At 46.0% G+C, this 21,517-nt stretch overlaps 1 protein-coding gene across 1 annotated transcript in view; it reads right to left on the reverse strand.

The window, feature by feature from the left end:
• The window catches only part of LOC126544999 (trypsin-1-like), a 104,307-nt gene extending 83,035 nt beyond the window's left edge, over positions 1-21,272 (reverse strand). Inside the window, exon 1 of the mRNA XM_050192592.3 lies at positions 21,125-21,272. Coding sequence (XP_050048549.1) covers positions 21,125-21,238 — 114 coding nt within the window. The 5' untranslated portion in view covers positions 21,239-21,272. The remainder of the gene's footprint in view (positions 1-21,124) is intronic.
• Positions 21,273-21,517: the final 245 nt, after the last annotated feature.

The raw sequence follows: 21,517 nt of genomic DNA on the forward strand, positions 1-21,517 counted from the left end.
CAAGATGGACAACATGGAAGTTTCGCTTTGTTTCTCCAAGCCCACAAGTCACCAGCACGAACACAAGTGACTTCTCTGTTTTCTCACACAGCCATAAGCGTAGTCTTCCTGAGGAGGAACGCTAGGTTTTGTTAAAAGAATGGTAGGCCCGATCTAACCTTGATATTCCAAAATGCTGTATTTCATGGGCACGGTGACACGTTGGCGGTTAATTGACATTGGTCGCAATGGGTATGACGGCGTGCGCGCGCGACACACCGAATACTGATCAGAGTCGAACCCAGTTCCGCATGACACTTGCGATAAGTAACGCAATAGTTTGAGACAGAAAGAAAAAGAAAGAGAAGAAACGAGGAACCTTCAAAATTCCATCAGGAAATGCACTAGCCAGTCCCCACTTACACTCTTCACCAAAGATTTTAATTCCCATCCGAACGCGCGGTGCTATCGAAGGTTTAGCGTAGCACTAATGGCGCAAAGAGAGAACTTGAGGCGCTCAGCGTTCGTATTACGGCACGGCGGCTAATGGAGTGACGCTATTACACACTAGCTTCGTCACTTCTCTTTGCCGGTCTGACCACGCGGGAAGGGAAGCCGCTGACTCGCTTGGACGGATACTCTCATTATAATATGTGGACCGTCGATCAAGAGGGCTTGGTCGCCTTTACCTCCGCTTCTTTCTGTCTTCCGTCACGTATTGTCGGTTGATCATATTCAAGGGTGGAACTCCTCTTGCGTTCTGGTCTACCGCGCCCGTTTTTTCGCAACAGAACCCGCGGCGGCTGAGCGGCCACACTTCCCGCAAACTTGTTTTTGCTAAGTTGCTTATTCCCGCTATGGCCCTGCAGTCTTCGTCTTTTCCTTCTGTATGTCCTTTCCCGTGCATTCTGTTTCTTAGCTGTGGTGTGTATCAACCAGCCCAAGCTATAGTGCTCTTTTACAATTTAATAATAGAGCATAGGGCGCTCTCTTACAGTATAAAACCACAGCGTTGGCATCTGCGCGGAAATGAAACATCCTCGAGAGCTTGGTGTATACGTACAATGAATGGCACTGTAACGGTTTTTTTCATCCGCACTTCGCGCAGGAATGGTAAATAAAAGCGATTCCCATCGATGCGTTCATTTCTTTCCGACCAAAAGTTCAACTATGTTTAGAACTTAATTGTTGCCACTTGCATCAAATGTCAATACACTCTGACATTTATACAAAGTTATGGGAACTGCGTATATCAGATACCTCATATAAGCATCGAACGTTTCTTTTGCTTCAGTCGTAGTTTATTCAAAAATTTCATATAATGTAGTCTTTAGGATAGTTGCTTTATGCCCTGCTGAGATTTTTGGCTCGCATTGGTCAAGGAGCACCGACTTCTTTTACCTACCGGTTACATGAAATACCCGCCAAATCAACCAGGAATAATTCGCTTTTCCTAGAGCCTTTCTTCCTAGTGAAAGCGTTTCTTTTTGAGACTTTTCCCCAAATATCAGCCAGCATGTATTCCCAACAGTAAATGTTTTCGGAGCACGAGATCTGCAATAAAAAAATGTCACTGACAATCTGGGATCGAATTCACAAAGCCCTTCGTTCGCAAGCGCTCTTTGGTCTTGGTCATTTACCAATGATATGTCCGGCATCAGGATTGGCTGAAATTTTCAACAATTATAGTGTAAGAGCTCTTCATGGGAGCCGAGCTCGGAGCCTGCAGGGCTTCTGAACCGAGTATTTCGCATCAAAGTGCGCATCGTAGGTCACATGATTAACTATACTGTAATGACGATATCAGTCTGAAAGCAAAGTGAAAACTGCGACGAAAGAGAACGGTTGCATCTTAAGTTGGTGGAAATCCTTAAGGCCTATTCACCCTGGAGCACGTATTTCCCATCAGAATGTGTTGATCAACTCTGCGTTACCGAACATCTCGTCACGATGCACAGCGTAGGAAACTGCAGCGATGTTGCCCAGTGTGACAGCCTCGGCCACGAAAATTCACAACAGCGCTGGACCACACGTGTGGCCGAGTCCTTTTTAGTTCCGTCGCACACCTTGCGGCGAACGCTATGGTGCCTCGTTAGGATTAGCGTGCTTTATTGTGGGCGTGGCACATTTCGTGACACGTGCCACGAAGACGCAATAGCACCTTTAATTTCATCCCGGTACGTGTAACGTACACATTGCTAATTTACAAACGCTGATGAACGCGGTCGCCTACTGAACCGCGCCGCAGTCACATTGCGTTAACGCGGCGAGCTGTGCTAACGCTACATTTGCGATTGTCTTCAAGATGCATGCTATATCGTCCGATAAGGAAGGCGATATGATATCGATTATAAAGGAATGGCTCTTCACGAGGGACGTCATCGATTACCATCATTGCGACGTCGATATAAAAGCCTGCGCTACCTAGCGCGTTTGGGCTCCTCGGTGAAAGGTTTGTGTTCTGTGCTCAATACAACGGTATATGAGGCACCTGAAGCCATATGAACAGGCGATACCGCTTGCTTACACCTAGCACGGCACGCGGGGTTTACCTAATTAGGATCCGACAAGTTGCTGATTGCCGTGATCTCATTCTCTTGCTTCCCTAAGAAATCCGTCGCGTGGTTATTTACACGTGACAAGAACGAGGGAGAACGATGGAACAGCCGCACAGAGCGCTTTTCTTTTTCTTTTCTTTTTGTTATCACATGTCTCTCGGGCAACAATTGTCCAACATGTTGTTCGGTGTTCGCTGGGAACACTTTTTCAAACATTGTCCAGGGGGACAGGGCCGCCGGCAGCACATTTAACGTACACTTGCGGACAGTATCAGCCAAATTGTTGTCCAATGTGAGTAAGCCCACGATATCTGCGTCATTCGATAGTAAATTGCTTCAGTGCATCTCTTTAGGAAAGTGAACGTAGTAGCGTACCTTCAAGTAAAGCAGCTGTTCTTTCCATGTTCTGTTTCGTTTATCCGAGTGCAACATATATTGTGACATCCTGTTTTTATGTTAGTGTGGCGGCAAGTAGATGGGAAAATATTTAGTATGCAACCGTAAAGTTGCGGCCACACGGCATAAAAGCCCGAGAGGGCCCACTCAGTTAAGGTTGCATGCAAACGCGTTTTAACGCTTCTACGTGGAGCCGACCTTTGTGAATACACTGTGCCCCTCACAGATGCCTACCACTCATAGACAGCCAATGGTATACTTGACAAATAAGCTTTAGATATTCACAAAGCCTCTCTTTCGCAACTCTTTGCCATTTGCCGGCCTCTTTCGTAAATGGTATGTCCAGCATTATGAGCGGCTAGAATCTGCTTTTGCGAACAGCCTTGACGTGTAAAAATATTTCAGTGAATACTTGCTTGGCATTGTGGCGTAACCTTTAGTCATAAAACAGGACGAAAAAATTCACCGGCGATTGCGATACTCCCTAATACGAAGTTTGAGCCTACCTTTATACGCGTTTTCATTTCGCAACATATTGGCTGGCGCGCACAATCCGCCTCGTGTGGCACGTTGCAAACGGATCGAAGTGTGGCGCGACTGCCTCGCTAATCGGGATATCGCGAGAGGCAGCACGTGAGTGACGCGTGGGCGCGATTCACAGCAGCTGCCGCAGTCAGACCTCCGCTCATGCAGCTCTTTGTTTCCACACATACGACACGCGCTACTCTGGCGCCATCTCGTAGCTATCGTCGCCGCAAAGACCATCTTGCGCGGTACTACGCTTTTTTTCTCCTTCGCTTTCCGCCTCATGGTTCCGCTGCACCCTCCTCCTCGCGCTCTCTTCGCTATCACCGTCTTTCATACCCCGCTTCGCGTTGGCTTTTATCTTTCGCTGTGTTCGTTCGCTCGGTTACGAGGGACAACGTTGACGCCGACGCTTGCCACAGGAACGGGCGCCTAACAGCTGCGCTCTAAATAGAAGCATGAATGACGGCCTGAGGTTCTCCTACTACGATGAACACCGTGTAGATCACCTCCCAGTCCGGCCGTTGCTGTAGGCTTTTTCTCAATGAAACTACAGGCGTTGTTCCTTGCCAGCGCGGACAGCGCATCGGAGCGAGCAATGTTTCGCAATCCGGGAGCAAAGAGTGAGTGAAGCCACCGGCACCTTGTGATGTCCGCTAGCAAAAATTAACAAAACATCCCACGCCGTTGCAGCACATTTCTTGGCAACTGCAAAAGGCTAGGGGGCGCTGAATTGCGGTGTAATATGATGTAATCCATTGCGTGTCCTTGATTTCTCAGTCATTGTTGGTCTTCGCAGTAACAAACCAGTCCAGAAACAATTGGCGAGCCTTGCTTACCGGCCTGGCCGCGCGAGTTCTTTTGTGCGCGTACGTCGTTTCGATTCATGCCTGCTTTCGCTGGCCGTGCAGGCTTCCGGCCGCCCATTTTTCATCGGCATCGAACAGTGGAGAACTTCAGTCCCGTGCATGGCATGCTTATGTCCACTCGCATGCCGTCGATGAATCGAATTATTGAAGTCCCGTTGCATGCGCGGTGGTGCGGAGTTTTTTTTTTTTTTTTTAGTACGGCCCGTCCAATGGGCCGTTAGACTTGGTGTGTCTTAGGCGGCTTGTACGGCATTACGCTGTTGAGTTCTTCATTAGGACGGAGCAAACTTGGGATGTACAGGTACACCAGATGGGCTCCTTTTCGTCTCAGAACGACAAGCATCTCGAACATGCCAGGCTTCCTCTGAATGCGTCTGCTGTTCGAAAAGCGAATATATATATATATATATATATATATATATATATATATATATATATATATATATATATATATATATATATATATATATATATATTCCGCACTTCCCGCAAACTTGTTTTTGCTAAGTTGCTTATTCCCGCTATGGCCCTGCAGTCTTCGTCTTTTCCTTCTGTATGTCCTTTCCCGTGCATTCTGTTCCTTAGCTGTGGTGTGTATCAACCAGCCCAAGCTATAGTGCTCTTTTACAATTTAATAATAGAGCATAGGGCGCTCTCTTACAGTATAAAACCACAGCGTTGGCATCTGCGCGGAAATGAAACATCCTCGAGAGCTTGGTGTATACGTACAATGAATGGCACTGTAACGGTTTTTTTCATCCGCACTTCGCGCAGGAATGGTAAATAAAAGCGATTCCCATCGATGCGTTCCTTTTTTTACGACCAAAAGTTCAACTATGTTTAGAACTTAATTGTTGCCACTTGCATCAAATGTCAATACACTCTGACATTTATACAAAGTTATGGGAACTGCGTATATCAGATACCTCATATAAGCATCGAACGTTTCTTTTGCTTCAGTCGTAGTTTATTCAAAAATTTCATATAATGTAGTCTTTAGGATAGTTGCTTTATGCCCTGCTGAGATTTTTGGCTCGCATTGGTCAAGGAGCACCGACTTCTTTTACCTTCCGGTTACATGAAATACCCGCCAAATCAACCAGGAATAATTCGCTTTTCCTAGAGCCTTTCTTCCTAGTGATATATATATATATATATATATATATATATATATATATATATATATATATATATATATATATATATATATAGTGCATCGAGCGGCCAGCCGCGCGGCAATTTTGTATGTATTCGCGGGCTTCTCTTATGCTTGGAAAAACATTTTTATGTAGCAGTATTGAGTAACAGAAAGCTGTATCGGGAGTTTTTCACGTTACTCTACAATTTTCTCATTGACACTTTTCATCTAATTATAATTCTTGAGCATTTCAATAATTCATTAAGGCTAATTATGTAATTATGCGGAATGCAAGAAATAATCTGAGCACCTCGAAGCGACCGCAAAACCGCAAACAACATTACCTTGGTTCTGTCCAGCTACGTGACATTTGCATATCTTTAAGGTTCGTCTCAAGTTACGTGGGACAACCGGCATAAATGCTAACTAATGTCGCTGAGGGCGATGGCCTTCTACAATATAACGAGTTCATATTGCACAAGCAGTTCTGAAGAAGACGAGGACGAAGTAAGGTACACATACAAGCACTGTTGAAGACGTTCGGGTCCAAAAAAAAGATAAGAAAGAAAGAGCCCGATGGGCAAGAAATGTAGCGCAGAAGCAGGTAAACTTCGGCTTTGTGAACGTTGATATTGGACAGACAACCAGAAAGCAGGCGAGGCGATCACGTGTGTCACCATTGGCAGGTTTTCTTGGGCGGCAGAGCAGAACACATTCACAGGCGCATCGAATAAAAGGAAAATGCATCGCCTGAGTGCGCATGACTGGCTGTGTCGCGCGATGGTTGCACGTGCTGCGACGGGACCGAGCCAATGCGCTTTCGCCTGGTTGGGCGCGCCAAGAACAGCTGCGTCAGCGAGAGGCGCTGCAGAATGCTTTGCACGCCGAGGTTAATGCACCAAAATTGACTAACACTTCCTGAAATTAACTTGATAATCGCAAGTAAACCCGATGTTGATGAAGTTTATTTGGCTGTGGCTGGTTTAGGCTGTCAGCGCTAATCGCCGTTGATACCGAGCTCTTAGACGAAATAGTGAGAGATAATAGACTGAAGAAACATTTATCTAATCAGTTAGTCGTATAAAATGGTTCCTCAGCTGTAAAAGCTACGCAGTACTGGGAAACTCACAAGAGAGTGAGAGAGAACGATGGTAAAGGCAGCGATAATACAGCCTGAGATAGTATGGATGGCTATCGCGTGGTTGCTAAAATAGTTTGGAAACTGTAAAATGGAAATTGTAAATAATATCATATAAGTGGGCGCACACACTGGAAGAAACTTCCAGCTCTCATATTCTGTCAGGTAGCCCATAGCATATGCACTAAAATAGTGCTGTGACTGGCTTGAAGTCGTGCAGTTAAACGGTTTCTCCTTGCGGAATCTTCGCATTCAGCTTTATTCGTCGATATGGCTGAGCACCGTGTGACTTTCGCATCATTCTTTCTTTTTTTTTTTTTTTTTGATAACGCTAAGGGGTGCTTCCTATGGGTCTCCCGCAAACCTCCTGTGAATATATGTAAGAGAGCTTACAATTGGACACGGTTAAATTTGTGAGGGAGATTTAAAAAAATAGCAAATCAGCGCCGGGGTGCTGTAACGTTATTCTATTCCATTGCACTCGCTTATCGCGCTTTGCCGGTGGTCAGGACGGCGTTCAGCCTGCGGTGTCACGAGGATCGGCTGGCCGTGAAACGGTGCATGACCAGAAAGCAATAGAATGGAGAGAAAGGAATTCTTGCATTATACCCGCCTGGTACTTAAGAAGCTTCAATAGAACCTGTTGTCGGGCCAATTCGTTATAAAATGGATTGGCACACGAAAAAGACAGACACGCTCGAAAAGAAGGCGCTCCTCGTCGACTTCCTGGCGTGTGTATCTACATTTGGCACTCAGATCCCTTTCACAGGAATTAATAAGGCTCATTCTCAGTCACGTACCAATTTTTAAGCGTTTTCAGTGATCCATTCACAAAAAAGTGTGCCTTCCTCGCGCTCCATATATGTTCCTATTAATTTCCCGCATTTCTTCCAAGTGGCCGATGTCTTTTTTTCCTTCGCCGTCCCATTGTGGCTGGATCCGCGCTGTTTGTATTTTTCAATGCAGCCACGTTTTTCTTTCCTTCTTTTCTGTTCTTTTCTTCACGTTAAAACGTCAGTTCGGTCAGCATAGGCTTTTTTTACGCATTTAAAGGAAACATGTTATTCCATTATTGCCTATATGTATGCAAACGCGTACTACCCACGCGCCTTACTTTGGTATCGTTTGTAGAGGGAAAAAAGCCACTACTCGAACGTGTATAGGTCGCGTACACAAATGGCACCGTTGTCGCGCCACGTATGGCGCAATCGGAGCTAAATTCGCGGAGGCGCAGCTTGGCACTACGTTCGTCGATCCGAGCGGCAGTGGTCGCATTTCGGAGAGCTCACTCCGCCATGGTGGGTATAATCTATCAAACTCAAACCTGCGCTCATGTGTAGTTATAAAGCTTACAAGTGTGCAATTTGTTGCAGAAATTGGACGATCGCTCGGCTATAGCCCCCGCGTTAGACACGTAAGGACCATAAATGGCGCGAATAAACTCGGACAGCATAGACAAGAGCGACCACCAACCTTGACCACGGAGGGCCACTACGAATAAAGAGCGAACACGATTGCAAGATTACACCGTAGGACCCCGACTAGTTGTATCATAAGTTAAGCTCGTAAGTTTTGTAACGCGTGAATTAGTGTCACTCGTGGGGCATTTGGCTACGCCATATCTGTACTCTAGTGCCCCATACAGCCTCAGCAGCACTCATTGGACGGTTCATGTACCGCACTGCGGCTGCATCTACCAGATAATTCTTTCTGTACTGCACCCACAACATCTAGCACTAAAGTGGAATCTGTGACCATGTTTTTGCGCTGGAAGCTTCGTTCGAAGCTGCGTTCGAGACTGAACGGGCGACGCTCTGATGCGATATGAACAGATAAAAAAAGAACTTCGGCCACCAGTGGCACATCGATAGGCCCTTACTCAAAAAAGTATGCTTACGCTAAAATTTGTAAGAGCAGCTGGCGCCAGCCAATTGCGATGTCAGACATATTATCAACGAAGGCGGCTAGCCGATTGTTGGCAAAGTACTTATGAGCAAAAATATTTGTGAAGTGGTGCCCTGAATCGTCAGGCTCCTTTTGTACTGAAGGTACGAATGAAAGCGTGGCATCTATGCTCATTGTCTTGGTTCTAAAATAAAATATAGTCATATAATTTCTTTTGGATAAAGGCGTCCACAGGGACGGTATACAAGGACAAATGCTTCGTTGCAGGTTTTACCACGGCGCTTACTCAATTTCCTTGTAAAGCTACTTGTAGAAGCTCGGTATATGAGGTTAGGATGGAATGGTGGGCGTGTTGGCTTAGCATACTCTGAAGTGAAAGGTGTGTAGACGACGGCACACATAAGGAGACATTCTTGGAAAACGGACGCCTTGTGTGTGTTTTACCTCTCTTGCCTGTGTCGTCGTCTACGCGCCTTTCACCTCAGAGCAATATGAGGTCACATTGCCGTGCATCAAGGGGCGTGTTGTAGACTGTAATTTTTCTCTGCTAAAGGTGAACCAAAGACTTTCTAGCGCGACACCTATTCGCGCTTCGTCGTGTGTATATATGTCGACTCCGTTGGTAAGACGTTCGCGTCAAAAAGTAGCGGATATTCCAAAATACGTTGCTCAGTGATCAACGTATGATATTGGAATACGTACCGATATCTCGTGCTGATCTCCACTCACGCTTTTCGCTTGTTCACTTGGCTGCAGCATGTTTTACTTCTATGGCTTTTCCTTGACCTGTTTCCCTGTTTCTGGTGAAATAATACGCGCGCAGTGTGCGATTTACGCAAACCGCACAATAAAAAAAGAAAATAAGAAATGTCGATTCTGTCTCTACCACATAGATTAAACAAAATATGAAGCCACGGAAAGCACATGGGAAATTGCCTTTGGTTTTATTAAAACCTAGAAATAATCAGGTAAGGAGAAATGAATGTGGACAAAAAACAATTTGCCGCCGGTGGGAGCCTAACGCACAACGTTCGCATTACACTTGCGATGTTCCACCAATTGAGCTAATACCGACCGAGGCGGCCACGTTTCGATGGGGATGAGATGCCCACGTACCGTGCGTTGGGTGCACGTTGAAGAACCACAGGTGGTCAAAACTCATCCGGAGTCACTCACTACGGCGGGCCTCATAATCATATCGTGGTTTTGTCACGTAAAACCCCATAAGTATTCTCTTTCTTTCTTCCTTTCTTTCTTTCTTTATTTCTTTCTTTCTTCATATCTTTCTTTCTTTATTTCTTTCTTTCTTTCTTTTTTACAGCCAAGCTGTTACCCTCTAGCAGGTCGGGATTTTTTGTGGCCGCGTGCGCCTTGCTCACATGAAAATATGAGCTGATTCCGGAGACTGTGCAAATAAGCGCGAAGCGCACAGTGTGCTGTTTCTCCGAGAGGCATCACATGGCATCATCAGGTGACATCATCACTTGACGAAGACGTCATCACGTGGCCTAACATTTGACGTGATAACATCATCAGATTACGTCATCAGGTGACATCGTCACGTGACGATTCCGTTAATGAATACATTGTTGCGCCAAAAAAGGGAAATAAAGACTTAGGAGGGAGGGTATGAAACGACAGATCGAGAGCTGATCACATAAAAGAAAGAGGCACGAGTTGTATTAGTGATACGTCTGTTTTTCTCTTTGACAACGAGATGCGGCTGTTAAAAACGTCACTGTAATCGCTCTAGGCAACACTGATGTACGCATTTGTTCATTCTCCCTGCCCTGCTGTAAGAATAAAATCAGTTGAAGTTCAGCGCTCGATCCGTCGTTTCATTCTCTCCCTCCTAAGTCTTTATTTTCCTTTTTGGCACATCAATGTATTCATTAGATCCCAACCAACTCGCTCAGCAACAAGTTCTACTCAACGATTCCGTTATTCTCGCATATTCGAATTACAACCCGAAGCTATCATGCCTGCAGCTTGTAAGTCGTACTTTACAAATTATCTGACGCAATATACTTTGAAAAATTGGATTAGTTCAATAAGACACTTGCGCTTGGCAGAGGGCCTAGAGGAATGAGCATGTATGCTGCACTTCCGCACACGTCCATGCGTGCGTGACATATGTCGCTTGTAGTGGTGGTGCTTGTTTAACGTCGTCTAACGTGGGTCGTGCTTGTCTAACGTCGGCAACAGCTTCGCTGTACGTCCACTTTCACAGGGTGTAAGGGAGGCGGGTTTTGACGCGATGGCGTTAAGGGGCCCGTGCCGCAGAAAATCCAGTGTCGCCATCCGGCGTCACGCATCCTGTGAGCGAAAATTACCCTATTCTATGCGGCATTAAAGCTCTTCTACCACGAAAGTTGTTCATACCTTGTCTTGCATTATTTACAAAGTTATTCCTCGAAATGTTGAGAATGCAGCCCACAAACAAATGTCATTAAACAAAACACCGACAGCGCATGCCTTTTATGTTAAACCTTCTCAGACTGAAATATTAAAAGTGCGAAACAATGACGGCGCACGCAAGAGGCCGAGTTTCTACTAGAAAGCTCGCCTTCGTGCATAGCGTTCGCCGCCAGCGTTTCCCGGTAAACATTACGGTTACATAAGCTGCAGTCGCCGGGAAGCGTGAGAAGTAGTCGGGGATCTTTGAATGCTATCGCGTTCCACTCTTAAAGGCGATGCTTAAGCGTCCTCCAATATTTTTTTTATTCAGTTAGGGTAACGACTCTTCTCGCATCCACCCTTTTGCGTATTTGTGTATGTGTACAAGACCTGGGAGTGTTAGCCAGTGCCGCTCAAGGCCATGACGGCGGACGTCCCTTTAACCGCAGGCGTTCCGTAATACGTGAACCGAGCAAACTGGGCAATATACCCTCGTATGCTACGTGAAGGCATCAAAGACTACAGAGTCGAGGTCTTCGCGGTACAATGGACGAGAAGAAGAGAAACCGAGTGGCTAAATATTTTGTTAGGTGCGATCACACCAAGTCAACACACAATAAGTTCAATGAAAGCATACGATCTATTACCTGCGCTTTTAATTCGAGTGTAGATATTATAGGGTAAAGGGGAAATGAGAGCGGACGAAAAAACTCTGAAACAACCCAAAATGAAGTGTACAGGAACCACGATGCAGACTGTATTACTCAGGACACCTACACATTGTAATGACGCGATTGTACCAAGTTAGAAGGCGACGGCAGGAATGTGTCCCGTTGTGACGTAAGTTCCGTTGAAGTTGTATTGCAGTGAGTCGGCGCAGACCTATGCTTACAACCTACCTGCCTTAAAGGAAGAATAAATAAAAGCTGCCGCTATCTCTCACTAATACATATTCGACGATATCAACGTATTCAGAGGCTAAAATGCAATTAGCATGATTTGTTGAAGGCAGAACACTGCATGCATTTGACGATTCAGTTGTTTTTTATAGTTTGTAATTTTCACAAGTTCTCACAGGTTATCGGGGAGATCTTTTCACCTATATTTCTAAACCTAATAACCTAGCATACCTCGTCAGAATGTGGGCTCGTATTCATAAATAACTGTCACGAAAGAATTGTTCGTACGAGAAAATTCCTACCAATCCTGATGCTGATTTACCAATGGCGGAAATCAGTTACAAGCGAGAAGATTCGTGAGTTCACTCCCTGTCTGAGAATCTTTTTTATATAGTCTTAAAGCCTTATAAATAATCATGGTCTATTTTTCTAACTGCGTTATAAAGTGGTCCCCTCTACTCCACAGGAGTAATTTAATTGTCGTCCTTTGGTTGCTTTTCTCATTTCGGGTCAGTTTTAATTAATCCTATTTAAATCTACCTTTTTTTTTAATTGCACTGTCAGATGTCGAAACGCCTCAGGCTAGATGGACAGCACAAGCTGATGTACTATAGACCAATTTTATCTGCGCTGTGGCAACAGTGTGTTGATGACCCCAGAAAATTTCCGTTCGTGCATTTAACACAGCCAAGTTAGCTAATGAAAAATAACATGTTGCCTCATAGTTTACTATACGGACAGTCGATCGATTCTTTAACAGCACCGCGCGATGACCGGCCGGTGGGCGCCTTGTAACGGCGCGAAGCGACCAGGTCAGCAAGAACTTGATCTCTTGCTGGTCTCTCTCGTTCTTGCTGATTGCGTCGCTTCGCGCCGTTAGAAGGCGTTTACCGGCCGGCCATTCGACGCTCGCGCGGTGCTGTTAACCCTTTAACTGGCAAGGAAGACCTGACCTATAATGTTTTTACTGCTTTATTTCTCCTTGATATTGTTCAAATACATACCAAATGAAATATGAAAAGGTTTCTCTGAAAACTAAGTGAGATACAGCGGGTCGAAAATATTGTTGACTAGCTGGTTAGAGGCAAATGTACGGTCTAAAACTTCTGTTTGGTACTTGCTTTGACAAGGTAAATGTACATGTTGTTGAGAGGCACCTCAATGAAGAAAAAAATATAATAGCTTTCTTAAACAAAGTGAAAAATTTTCACATTAGCGATAATATGACCACCACGTCCGCTAAGACGATACCGACGATCTTTGAGTTTCGTCGCCAAAACATCTGCGGCTGCTCACGGTCGACATTTTTGTGACTACCACTCTTCAACAGGCACATGAATTAAGGTAAATTGAAATGCATAGACTAATATTAGATTTTGTGTATTGTTTGCAGATATTTTTGTAAGGTCAACAATATTGTTGAGCTGCCAATTAAAGGGTTAAAGTACCGGTCGACTGAAGATGGTCTCGATCGATTCAGATATAATATACGTGCCGCATGCGTCAAGCTCATGCAGTCATGTACGTGGCTTTCTTTCTGCACTTAGCAACAAAATTCATTTGTCAAACATTCTATCTCTACAACAGAACTGGTGGCACCTGGAGAGTTCCATATATCAACAGATAATTGTGTGGTTCCAGAGGGCTTACCCGGAAGACTTTCGAGACCTGGGGCCCTATAACGTAAAACTATTCCAATATGTTTTTATTCCAATCTCCTGACGTCAAGTTTACATAACCACCGACGTAAGCTTCAGGCGTTAACCAGCAGCGTTGTTTAAAAGCCAATCAAATTCGCTCCTCGTTTATAGGAGGTCATTTTTTTTTTCCTTTCAAAGCAGGTAGCATTGCCTACATGGAGCAGTTTTTCTTATCTGATTCGCTGACAAGAGGCAAGGAGCGCGCTCAAGTGGAAAGGGTCGATTGGGCCGAGCCAGCAGAGTGAAAGTAGATAACCGGTTGAGGAGGGCGGTGCCGGCGTCTGCGATTGGCCAGCCTGCCGTTACTTGGCTTGCGGTGGCTGGTCGAAAATCGTTGCGGCGTGCAACGGAAGGATAAAATGCCACGAGAACGGATCCTCAACAACGAAGAGTTGTCAGAGCGAAGTCGTATACGTGCCGAAAGGGCTCGTTAACGTTATACAGCCACGCAAACATGTTTACTATATGCAAGTAAATCCATGCTCCCCGGCAGCTCCGAGTAGCCAGTGCCAGAGCGATCGACGGGCAGCCATCTTCTATTCCTTTCGGAACGAGGCAGTCTCCGACTGTTCAGAAAAAAATCTGCTTTTTTCGGCATATTAAAGCGTCTTGAACGCCTACACGCCAATTTGACGCGGCGAGTTTTCGCGGTTTCGTGACGTCGCGTGACAGACAGGCGGAGTGCGCGCAACCCGAAAACGTTTGACCAACAGCAGAGGGCTAACGACGAAGAAGGCGTCGAATCAGAAATTATTATTTTTCTTTCGTTCAGTCTAATTATGCATAATCAGTGTGCACATACCATATCAGATGGGGCGTTTCCGCGGTTTTCGTGACGTCGCTCGACAGACAGGCGAAGAGGGGTGGACGGAAAATTTTTTGACCAATCGTGGATGGCTCATTGCATAATTGGAATAGAAAAGTTCGGAATAGTTTTACGTAATAGCGTCCCTGCGGTTGTAAATATAGAAAGAGTCTATACGCACGTTTTTTTTTTTTTTTTTGTGCTAAGGTAAAAGTGTCACGGCCCATGTTCACAAAATTTATGCTGAAGCTAACACTATTTATAAGAGCAGATGTCTGCCATGTCAACTATAGCCTAGGTTCGATGGAAAACGGTACTGCTGAAGGAAAAGCTTTGTGAATTCGGCCCCAGAAATGTCGGGTTATTTGAAATTGCAGCAAATGTAGATTTTTGCTGATCACAAACGAATGTAGAGCACAAACAAAAAAATTATTAATACGAAAGCATGTTATGTCCATTGAGGCAAAAAATCCGGCATGATCAAGCGATGGTTGGAAAAATGTGGCCGACGGCGCAAAGAGTGAAAAAATGCTCCGGTTGACGTCAGATTACTCATGCAGGTTCCTGTAAACAAAGTAAATAATGGCTTTGAAAAGAAAATTTAGTACGAGTAAATTTGGGCCTAGGTGGAAGCCGAACCCGGGCCTCCGGGGTGCGGGATGCGCACGCTTCCCCGACACCACGGCAGCTCCACGGTTCTGGCAGGCTGAAGGTGTGCCTAGTGCGTGAGTCATTGCAGACGTCACGTCGCAGCGACGTTGGAGTGGATTAAGGTTGGTTCAAATTAGATCAAGGTGAATTAATATGGATTAATATTGATTAAGGTTGGTACAAATTAAAGCAAGGATGATTAAGGTGGATTAAGGTAGAGTTGTGAAGGAAATGTAAAAATCTGTGTCGTCTCGTATCATGGGCGTAGCCAATCAATTAGAAAAGTCCTAATGCTTTCTTATTCAAGTCATATAAGGATACTAAGTGACTGTCAATTTTTTTATTTCAGAATTTAGTTGCTCAGCTTTGTGTGTAGTGATGAATTTTTTTGATACCGCTGTGGGAAGAGGAGGAACAGGAGGAGTGGGAAGTGCACGAGCGCGGTGCATCGAGCAAAGAAGACTGCAACGACGACCACTAGCTGCTGGAATTTGGCGCGAGCCCACCAGCTTCGCTGCAGAAAAATAATAACAAATTTTAAAAAATCATCAATCGGCGAGCTACACGGTGTACCAACGAAGAAGAAAAAAAAAGGAAGAAAGGAGAAGAAAGAGAGAGAGGAGCGGGAGCTGCCAACACACGTCGCCTTTCGAACGAGGGAAGGCGGCTAGAGTACTGAGGTGCGAGCTTGACGAGCTCTTGGACCTAGGCTCACGATACATAGCCGACTGTGCACTTCCCGACGACCTGGCGTCTTCCCGTAGCTGGCTGCGATGTGCACGGTCGTGAGGGCTTTCCAAAAGCTTGGTGACGAGGTGCGGAAGAGCGGCATGTCTTTCCCTCGTGCAAAGTGCATTTCCACTTTATTCTGTTTCGGGTTTCCAGAAAACGTAGAAATATTTTAAAATAATTTTAATCTTATTATTGTATGGCATTGAGAAGTTCTAGCACTGTCCATTGGACTAACAAGCGCTGAGCACTTATAATGACCAGAAAGTCAATTTCTTATTGAAAAATTCAAAAAGGATAAATGAATTGATTGATTCGTTCATTCATTCATTGAGGAGGTCCCAATTCAGTTTCTTACTACGGGACCACGTCTTATATATACATATCTTGTCAGTTTTACTATTACTGACGTGAAGAGATTGATTGATTGATTGATTGATTGATTGATTGATTGATTGATTGATTGATTGATTGATTGATTGATTGATTGTGCTGCTTTTTGTTCTGTACCATGAGACACAAGTGTACGAATGATGCTTGAAGCGACAACCGTGCGCGAGCGGGAGGAACGGCCGTTTAAGTAGCGAGTGATGCTGCCGGAGATGTCCATATGCGTGTAGTCTGCCACCGACCATTTGTGCGCCATTTTGTGCAGTTTATTGCGTGATGCAGCCACGTGCGTTGCTAACATGTGAGTTTGTCGTGCCATTTCAACGCAGGTCTGGCGCTAAGTATAGTTGAAACACCCGTCTGTTATGTCATTAAACAAAGGAATCAGACGTAGATCATGCATGCGTTTGGGAGCCATAGGTGACACAACACTATAGTACCAATCGGCACGGCCAGAAATTCTGATTTATCATCCCATATGCATTCCTCAATAGAGCTGCGACCATGCGCCTGTGTACTTCTGATGAATGCTGTGCCTGCGATGAGTCCGCTTTTATAGCGTTCCGCTCTTGCGCCGTTTCAACCTGTTTCCATGTGCTCCTGAGATTGTTTCCTGCTTAACTCATTCTCAGTTCATGTCATGTTCCAACTACTCTATTGAGGGCACCGTCGTATACGTCGGCAACCACGTGGCGGCAACAGTGAAAGTAGGCAGGCGGTCGGCGAACCACACTCCCTCCGTCGCTCATCAGTGTGCGCAATGACTGCTGTTGTATACAGCCCATCTATGGGGCTCGGCAGTGACTGGCGAGTGACCACACTTCCCGGCCGCACCCACTGGGCGACATCCCTAGTATAGATGTTCGCGAGCATATTCGCAGCGCGTTGCACCGTGCAACACACTCGCTGCAGCCACGTCTGAGCAGTGCTTCCATGCCGCGCGTGTCTTCCTTCGCCAACTGTTACTTCCATAACGAGCGGGCCGTTGACATGAATTCTGAGCACACAGCATCGCTTGTGTTGTGGTGTGTTTTTTTTTTTTTTTGTACGACGTCTCGTGGGTCTGAACGAAGCCGTCCTTGCGACATCTGGCGAAAAGGAGTGTGCTGTGTATATGAGCGATATGTCGTTCTCGTCGTACATGCTTTTAATTAGGCCCACGACCTATCCCTCTCAGGCCTCGCTCGCTTTTATCACAGCGACAATGAGTATATGACGCATCAGAGTCTGCATTCATCGTGGAATAGAGCCTAGGCGGATTTAACCTACGTCATTCAAAAAACAAGTTTTGATGTGTTTATCAAATGTGAAATGAAGTTCTATACGTGGCATAGAGAAAGTCATGCGGGCAGCGATAGCGCGGGATAGTTTCCCTGGATTGCGAGAGCCTCGTTACACCCCTCAGCAGGCTGGTTAAGCGTTAGCTGGGGTCGTAAACAGATAGTCGCTTGTCATTGTCGAAGGCTATGTTCGTTTTCCTGGTCCAGAATTTTCGGAGCCGTTCGTAGGCCGGCACGAACGGCTCGCAAGAATAGGCTTCCGCGAAAGAGACGATGGTGAACTCGGCAAGATATTCTCAGAATGAAGGGGAAGCCGAATGCAGCTATAATGAAATATAGAGCACATTAGGGCTACAATAAATATGGGGTGGCGAGAGACATTTGGAAAGGAGTAATGGTTCCAGCGCTAAGTTTCGCGAATTGCATTATGTGTTTAAAATCAGATATTCTGTCGGGTTTGCCAGTTAACAAAAGGCCGGTGGGCCAATTATAATTGGAGGTCCACGGTAAAACCAAAGGGGAGGGTGACATGGGTTGGACCGCTTTTGAAGTCAGAGAAACGCAGAGCAAAGTTAGTTTTGAACAGTGATCCGGGAACATGGATGAAAAAAAATGGGCGGCTAAAGTGCACAATTATGTATATCTGATTAGCGTGGACCCAAAATGGAGAAAGAGGTCAAGAAGGTTGGAAACCAAGTGCAGTGTAATCGAAAGTGCAAGAAGACAACCCGAAGCCGTCAAAGGGAACGTGACGGAAACAGAGACGGTATATTTGATTGAACGCATCGTAACAAAAATTTCCATAGAGATTTACAAATACGGCAACAAATCAGGAGGGAAAACCTGTACGATATCACAACGGGCAGTGCCTTGCTATTTGACCCCCGAGCTTGCTGTCTGAGGGCAAAAACGTATCGCTGCAAATATTCACAGCAGGATGAAGCATGCGTCTGCTGTAGCAAAAATCTGGAGACAACTCAGCACATCTTTATAGAATACCAACATGTTCACCTAGCAAGAACCGTAGGAAACGTCCACATTCCAGAAGCGCAGGGATTCAAAGCGGATGGAAGCGTTAACCAAACAGCAGTTGAGGCAAGCTAGAGGCCTTCTGAGTATTGGTAACAAAAAAAAAAGGGGGGGGGGAGGAAGAGCTTGATATAGCCGGAGTCGTTACAGGCGTAGAGATTTTATGGAGAGAGGAACATAATCAAGAATAGATAAGCAAAATGCTAGACTCCAATACATGTAGCAAAAGCTTATTAGCTCAAGCAGTCTAGGTGACTAGTTGTCGCCGCCCTGTTTCAAAAGGGGATTCCAATAGAAATTACATGTTTTCATCAGTGCGAATAGTAAACTCCTGAGCTGTAGGAAAGAGATCGCGACGCGTTCAGTGGCCCTGCGCCTCTTTCGCAAGCAAATCCACAAACATTACGAGTGACGTCACGTGCTCTATGACCCCGAGCGCGAAACCCATGCCGCCGGCCGTTGTCGGGATGGTCTGGTATGTGTGCGTCGCCGTAAATTCCTCGGACAGAGCGATTTCGCCGCTCGCAGCTGTTCTGCCCCACAACAGCTGCATCAATGTGGAAGCGAAAGCCTCGGTCCTAATCTCGTCCGCGTCGGGCTTTGTCAAACGAACAGTGCTCGTGCACGTCGGTGGTGTTATGGACGCACCTTGTCTCTTCAGGCGAGATTGAAGGCGCGAGCTCCTTATACTGCATTTGAGACCTCGGTTCGCGCCCGCTAGTTTGCCGGAGGAGAACGCGTTCGAACAACGGCAGAGGCAACGGCACAGGTTTGTACGGGCAAAAGCGCTGGAGAGAGTATCCTTCTGCCTCGTTATTTTGCCGCTGCCTCTACGTGTCTTTTCCACCATGGAGCTGTGTTTGTCACTTTCCCCTTGTATTTCCAGATCACTGACGCATTTTATCTGACCACAGGGCAAGGTACTGTAGAATAATATCCTTACTGAAGCTACATTGGAGGTCGGAACTGCTTTCTTCGTTGACAGTCGGCTATTTATGGAAAAGCGAGTAATGCTTTCCGCTCTAATGCCAATTTTATTTTTATGAACATTCCTGGATTATATACTGACTTCATGGGCAGAAGGTGTCGAGTTAGTTACGCCGCTTGTTACCACTGCCCTCGTGTTGGATGCGCTGGACGCTACTTCCGTAATGTCTGTACGATGTACTTCTCTTTGGTGCCGCATTCGCTGTCATGTGGGGCACGGGACCCAAGCAAGATCTGTTGCTGCTTCTACCGACGTCCTCTACTTTGTCCAGAAAAAATAAATAAATTTCAGTGTTTCCTTCTCAAAAAAATGCGTCTTCGGACAGTACAAGCACATGGTAAAACAGTCTGCGAGTGAAGTTCGTCTGTTATGACACGCGTACGTGTATTTCAACAGCAAGCTTTAAACGTTGTCACTTGCAGGACGACACATGTCGCAAACAGCGGTTGGTCAGTGTGACACTTATGAGCTGCACATTCCTTACGCTATAGAAATACGTGCGTACGCCGCGCATGTAATCTGCTTATTGTGGAACATCGCATTCGAAATGTTCACCTGTGCACAAGAATCAATATCACGTTATTTGGGCTAGGAAAGCTCTTATCACTATGAATGCATCTCACTCTCTGCTTAAAAGAAGCGGACAGGCATATGAAACAACTATACATAATTAACCGGATCAAGAGGACACAAAGAAAATGAATAGCTTGAGTCGCCGCATGTGTCCTTGAAGCTGTCTTCCTATAGGAAACAGCTTCAAGCATCGCTTGAAGGCGCTTGGTCTTACGAAGAGCTAAGCACAAATTCCGTAGGTCTGTTGAATTTACCTGTGCTGTTTACAACAAGTTTCACGGTGACATCAGGCAACACATCTTGGAGGAAACAACTCAGCATCTGTGACTGCGGTGATCTTTGTCAGTGTAACAACACACAGCACATTACATTGCTCATTAAAAAAAAAATTATAACTTTTTTTTATTTCGCTACTTCAACGCACTGCTTCACCAGCGCCTTTCCTTAATGCTGTTAGTATGGACTATGATGCAAATTTCTGGTAGCGGAGGCTTTTCTGGTGCCAGTTTTTGGTTTTGTGCAAAGAATTTGACGAGTGTAGAAGTCCATATGTTGCGAGCTGTGTATAGTGGTGAATTCCACTGGGCGAGCAGGAGCGTTGTTAAATGGTTTCAACGTTTCCTCTCGCTAGCCGAGACAGACGTGAGCTCCATTGAGAACTTATTTCGAGCGCTTAAAAGTGCTTATGTAGACCTATTTGAATTCATTATGAACAAAAGTAAAGAAATAAATGTTTGAATTTTCAGATGAAACTTAACTGTTTGACATCCGTAAATTAAACTGCACTTCAGACTATTTGGGAAAAGAGCTCAATGGCACGCATATATGGCTAAATGAAGAAAATCCAAGATTATCCTCATTGTAAGCGAATGGAGACAGTTACTGAGCAGCGCTAGCAAGCGCACTTTCGTACAACAGTCACTCGAATATTTTCTGTAACATACCCGTTCACTTTCTCTGGTTCACAAGGCAGCGTTAAGCGTCACCATTAAATCTTTTAAGTTGGTATCTGGCAGCGCTGCCAGTTTGCGGCCTCGATCGCGGCAACTGGTTTCCTTCTTTCCAGCGACGAGATCGCGCGGGGCACGTGGTCTTCTCGAGGTGTGATCGAAAGCGAGGAGTGAGAAAACGGAGCGAGCGTGTGACGCAACGCCAAGAGCGCGGGCAGTGCTCACCTCGTCGACCTCGGCCTTGGACAGGGAGACCGCTCCGGCCGCGGTGCCTGCGAGGGCGTACAGCATCAGGACCAGGAGTCCCGAGGGGGCGAGGGCGGCGGCAGGTCGCGGCATGGGCTCGCGTCGTCGGCGGACCGTCTGCGGCCGAGTGGCTGCTGCACGGCTCGCGGCCAGGCATAGGCAGGAAGGGGAACAGATGCGCTTCCAAATGACGACAGCGCTTCGGTCGGGGAGGAGGGGCTCGTTAGGCCTCTCCGCAGATGCGCTGCCGCGCTCGTGCTGCGGCAGGTTATCTGGTGCACCGAGCGCCGACGCTGCGCCAACAGCGACAGGCGACGCTGGCGTGCAGCTGCGACAGTGCCAGACCTCGGAACCACGCCACTCGTAATGCGC

This window comes from Dermacentor andersoni, chromosome 1 (genome assembly GCF_023375885.2).
Source record: "Dermacentor andersoni chromosome 1, qqDerAnde1_hic_scaffold, whole genome shotgun sequence".
NCBI lineage: Eukaryota > Metazoa > Arthropoda > Arachnida > Ixodida > Ixodidae > Dermacentor > Dermacentor andersoni.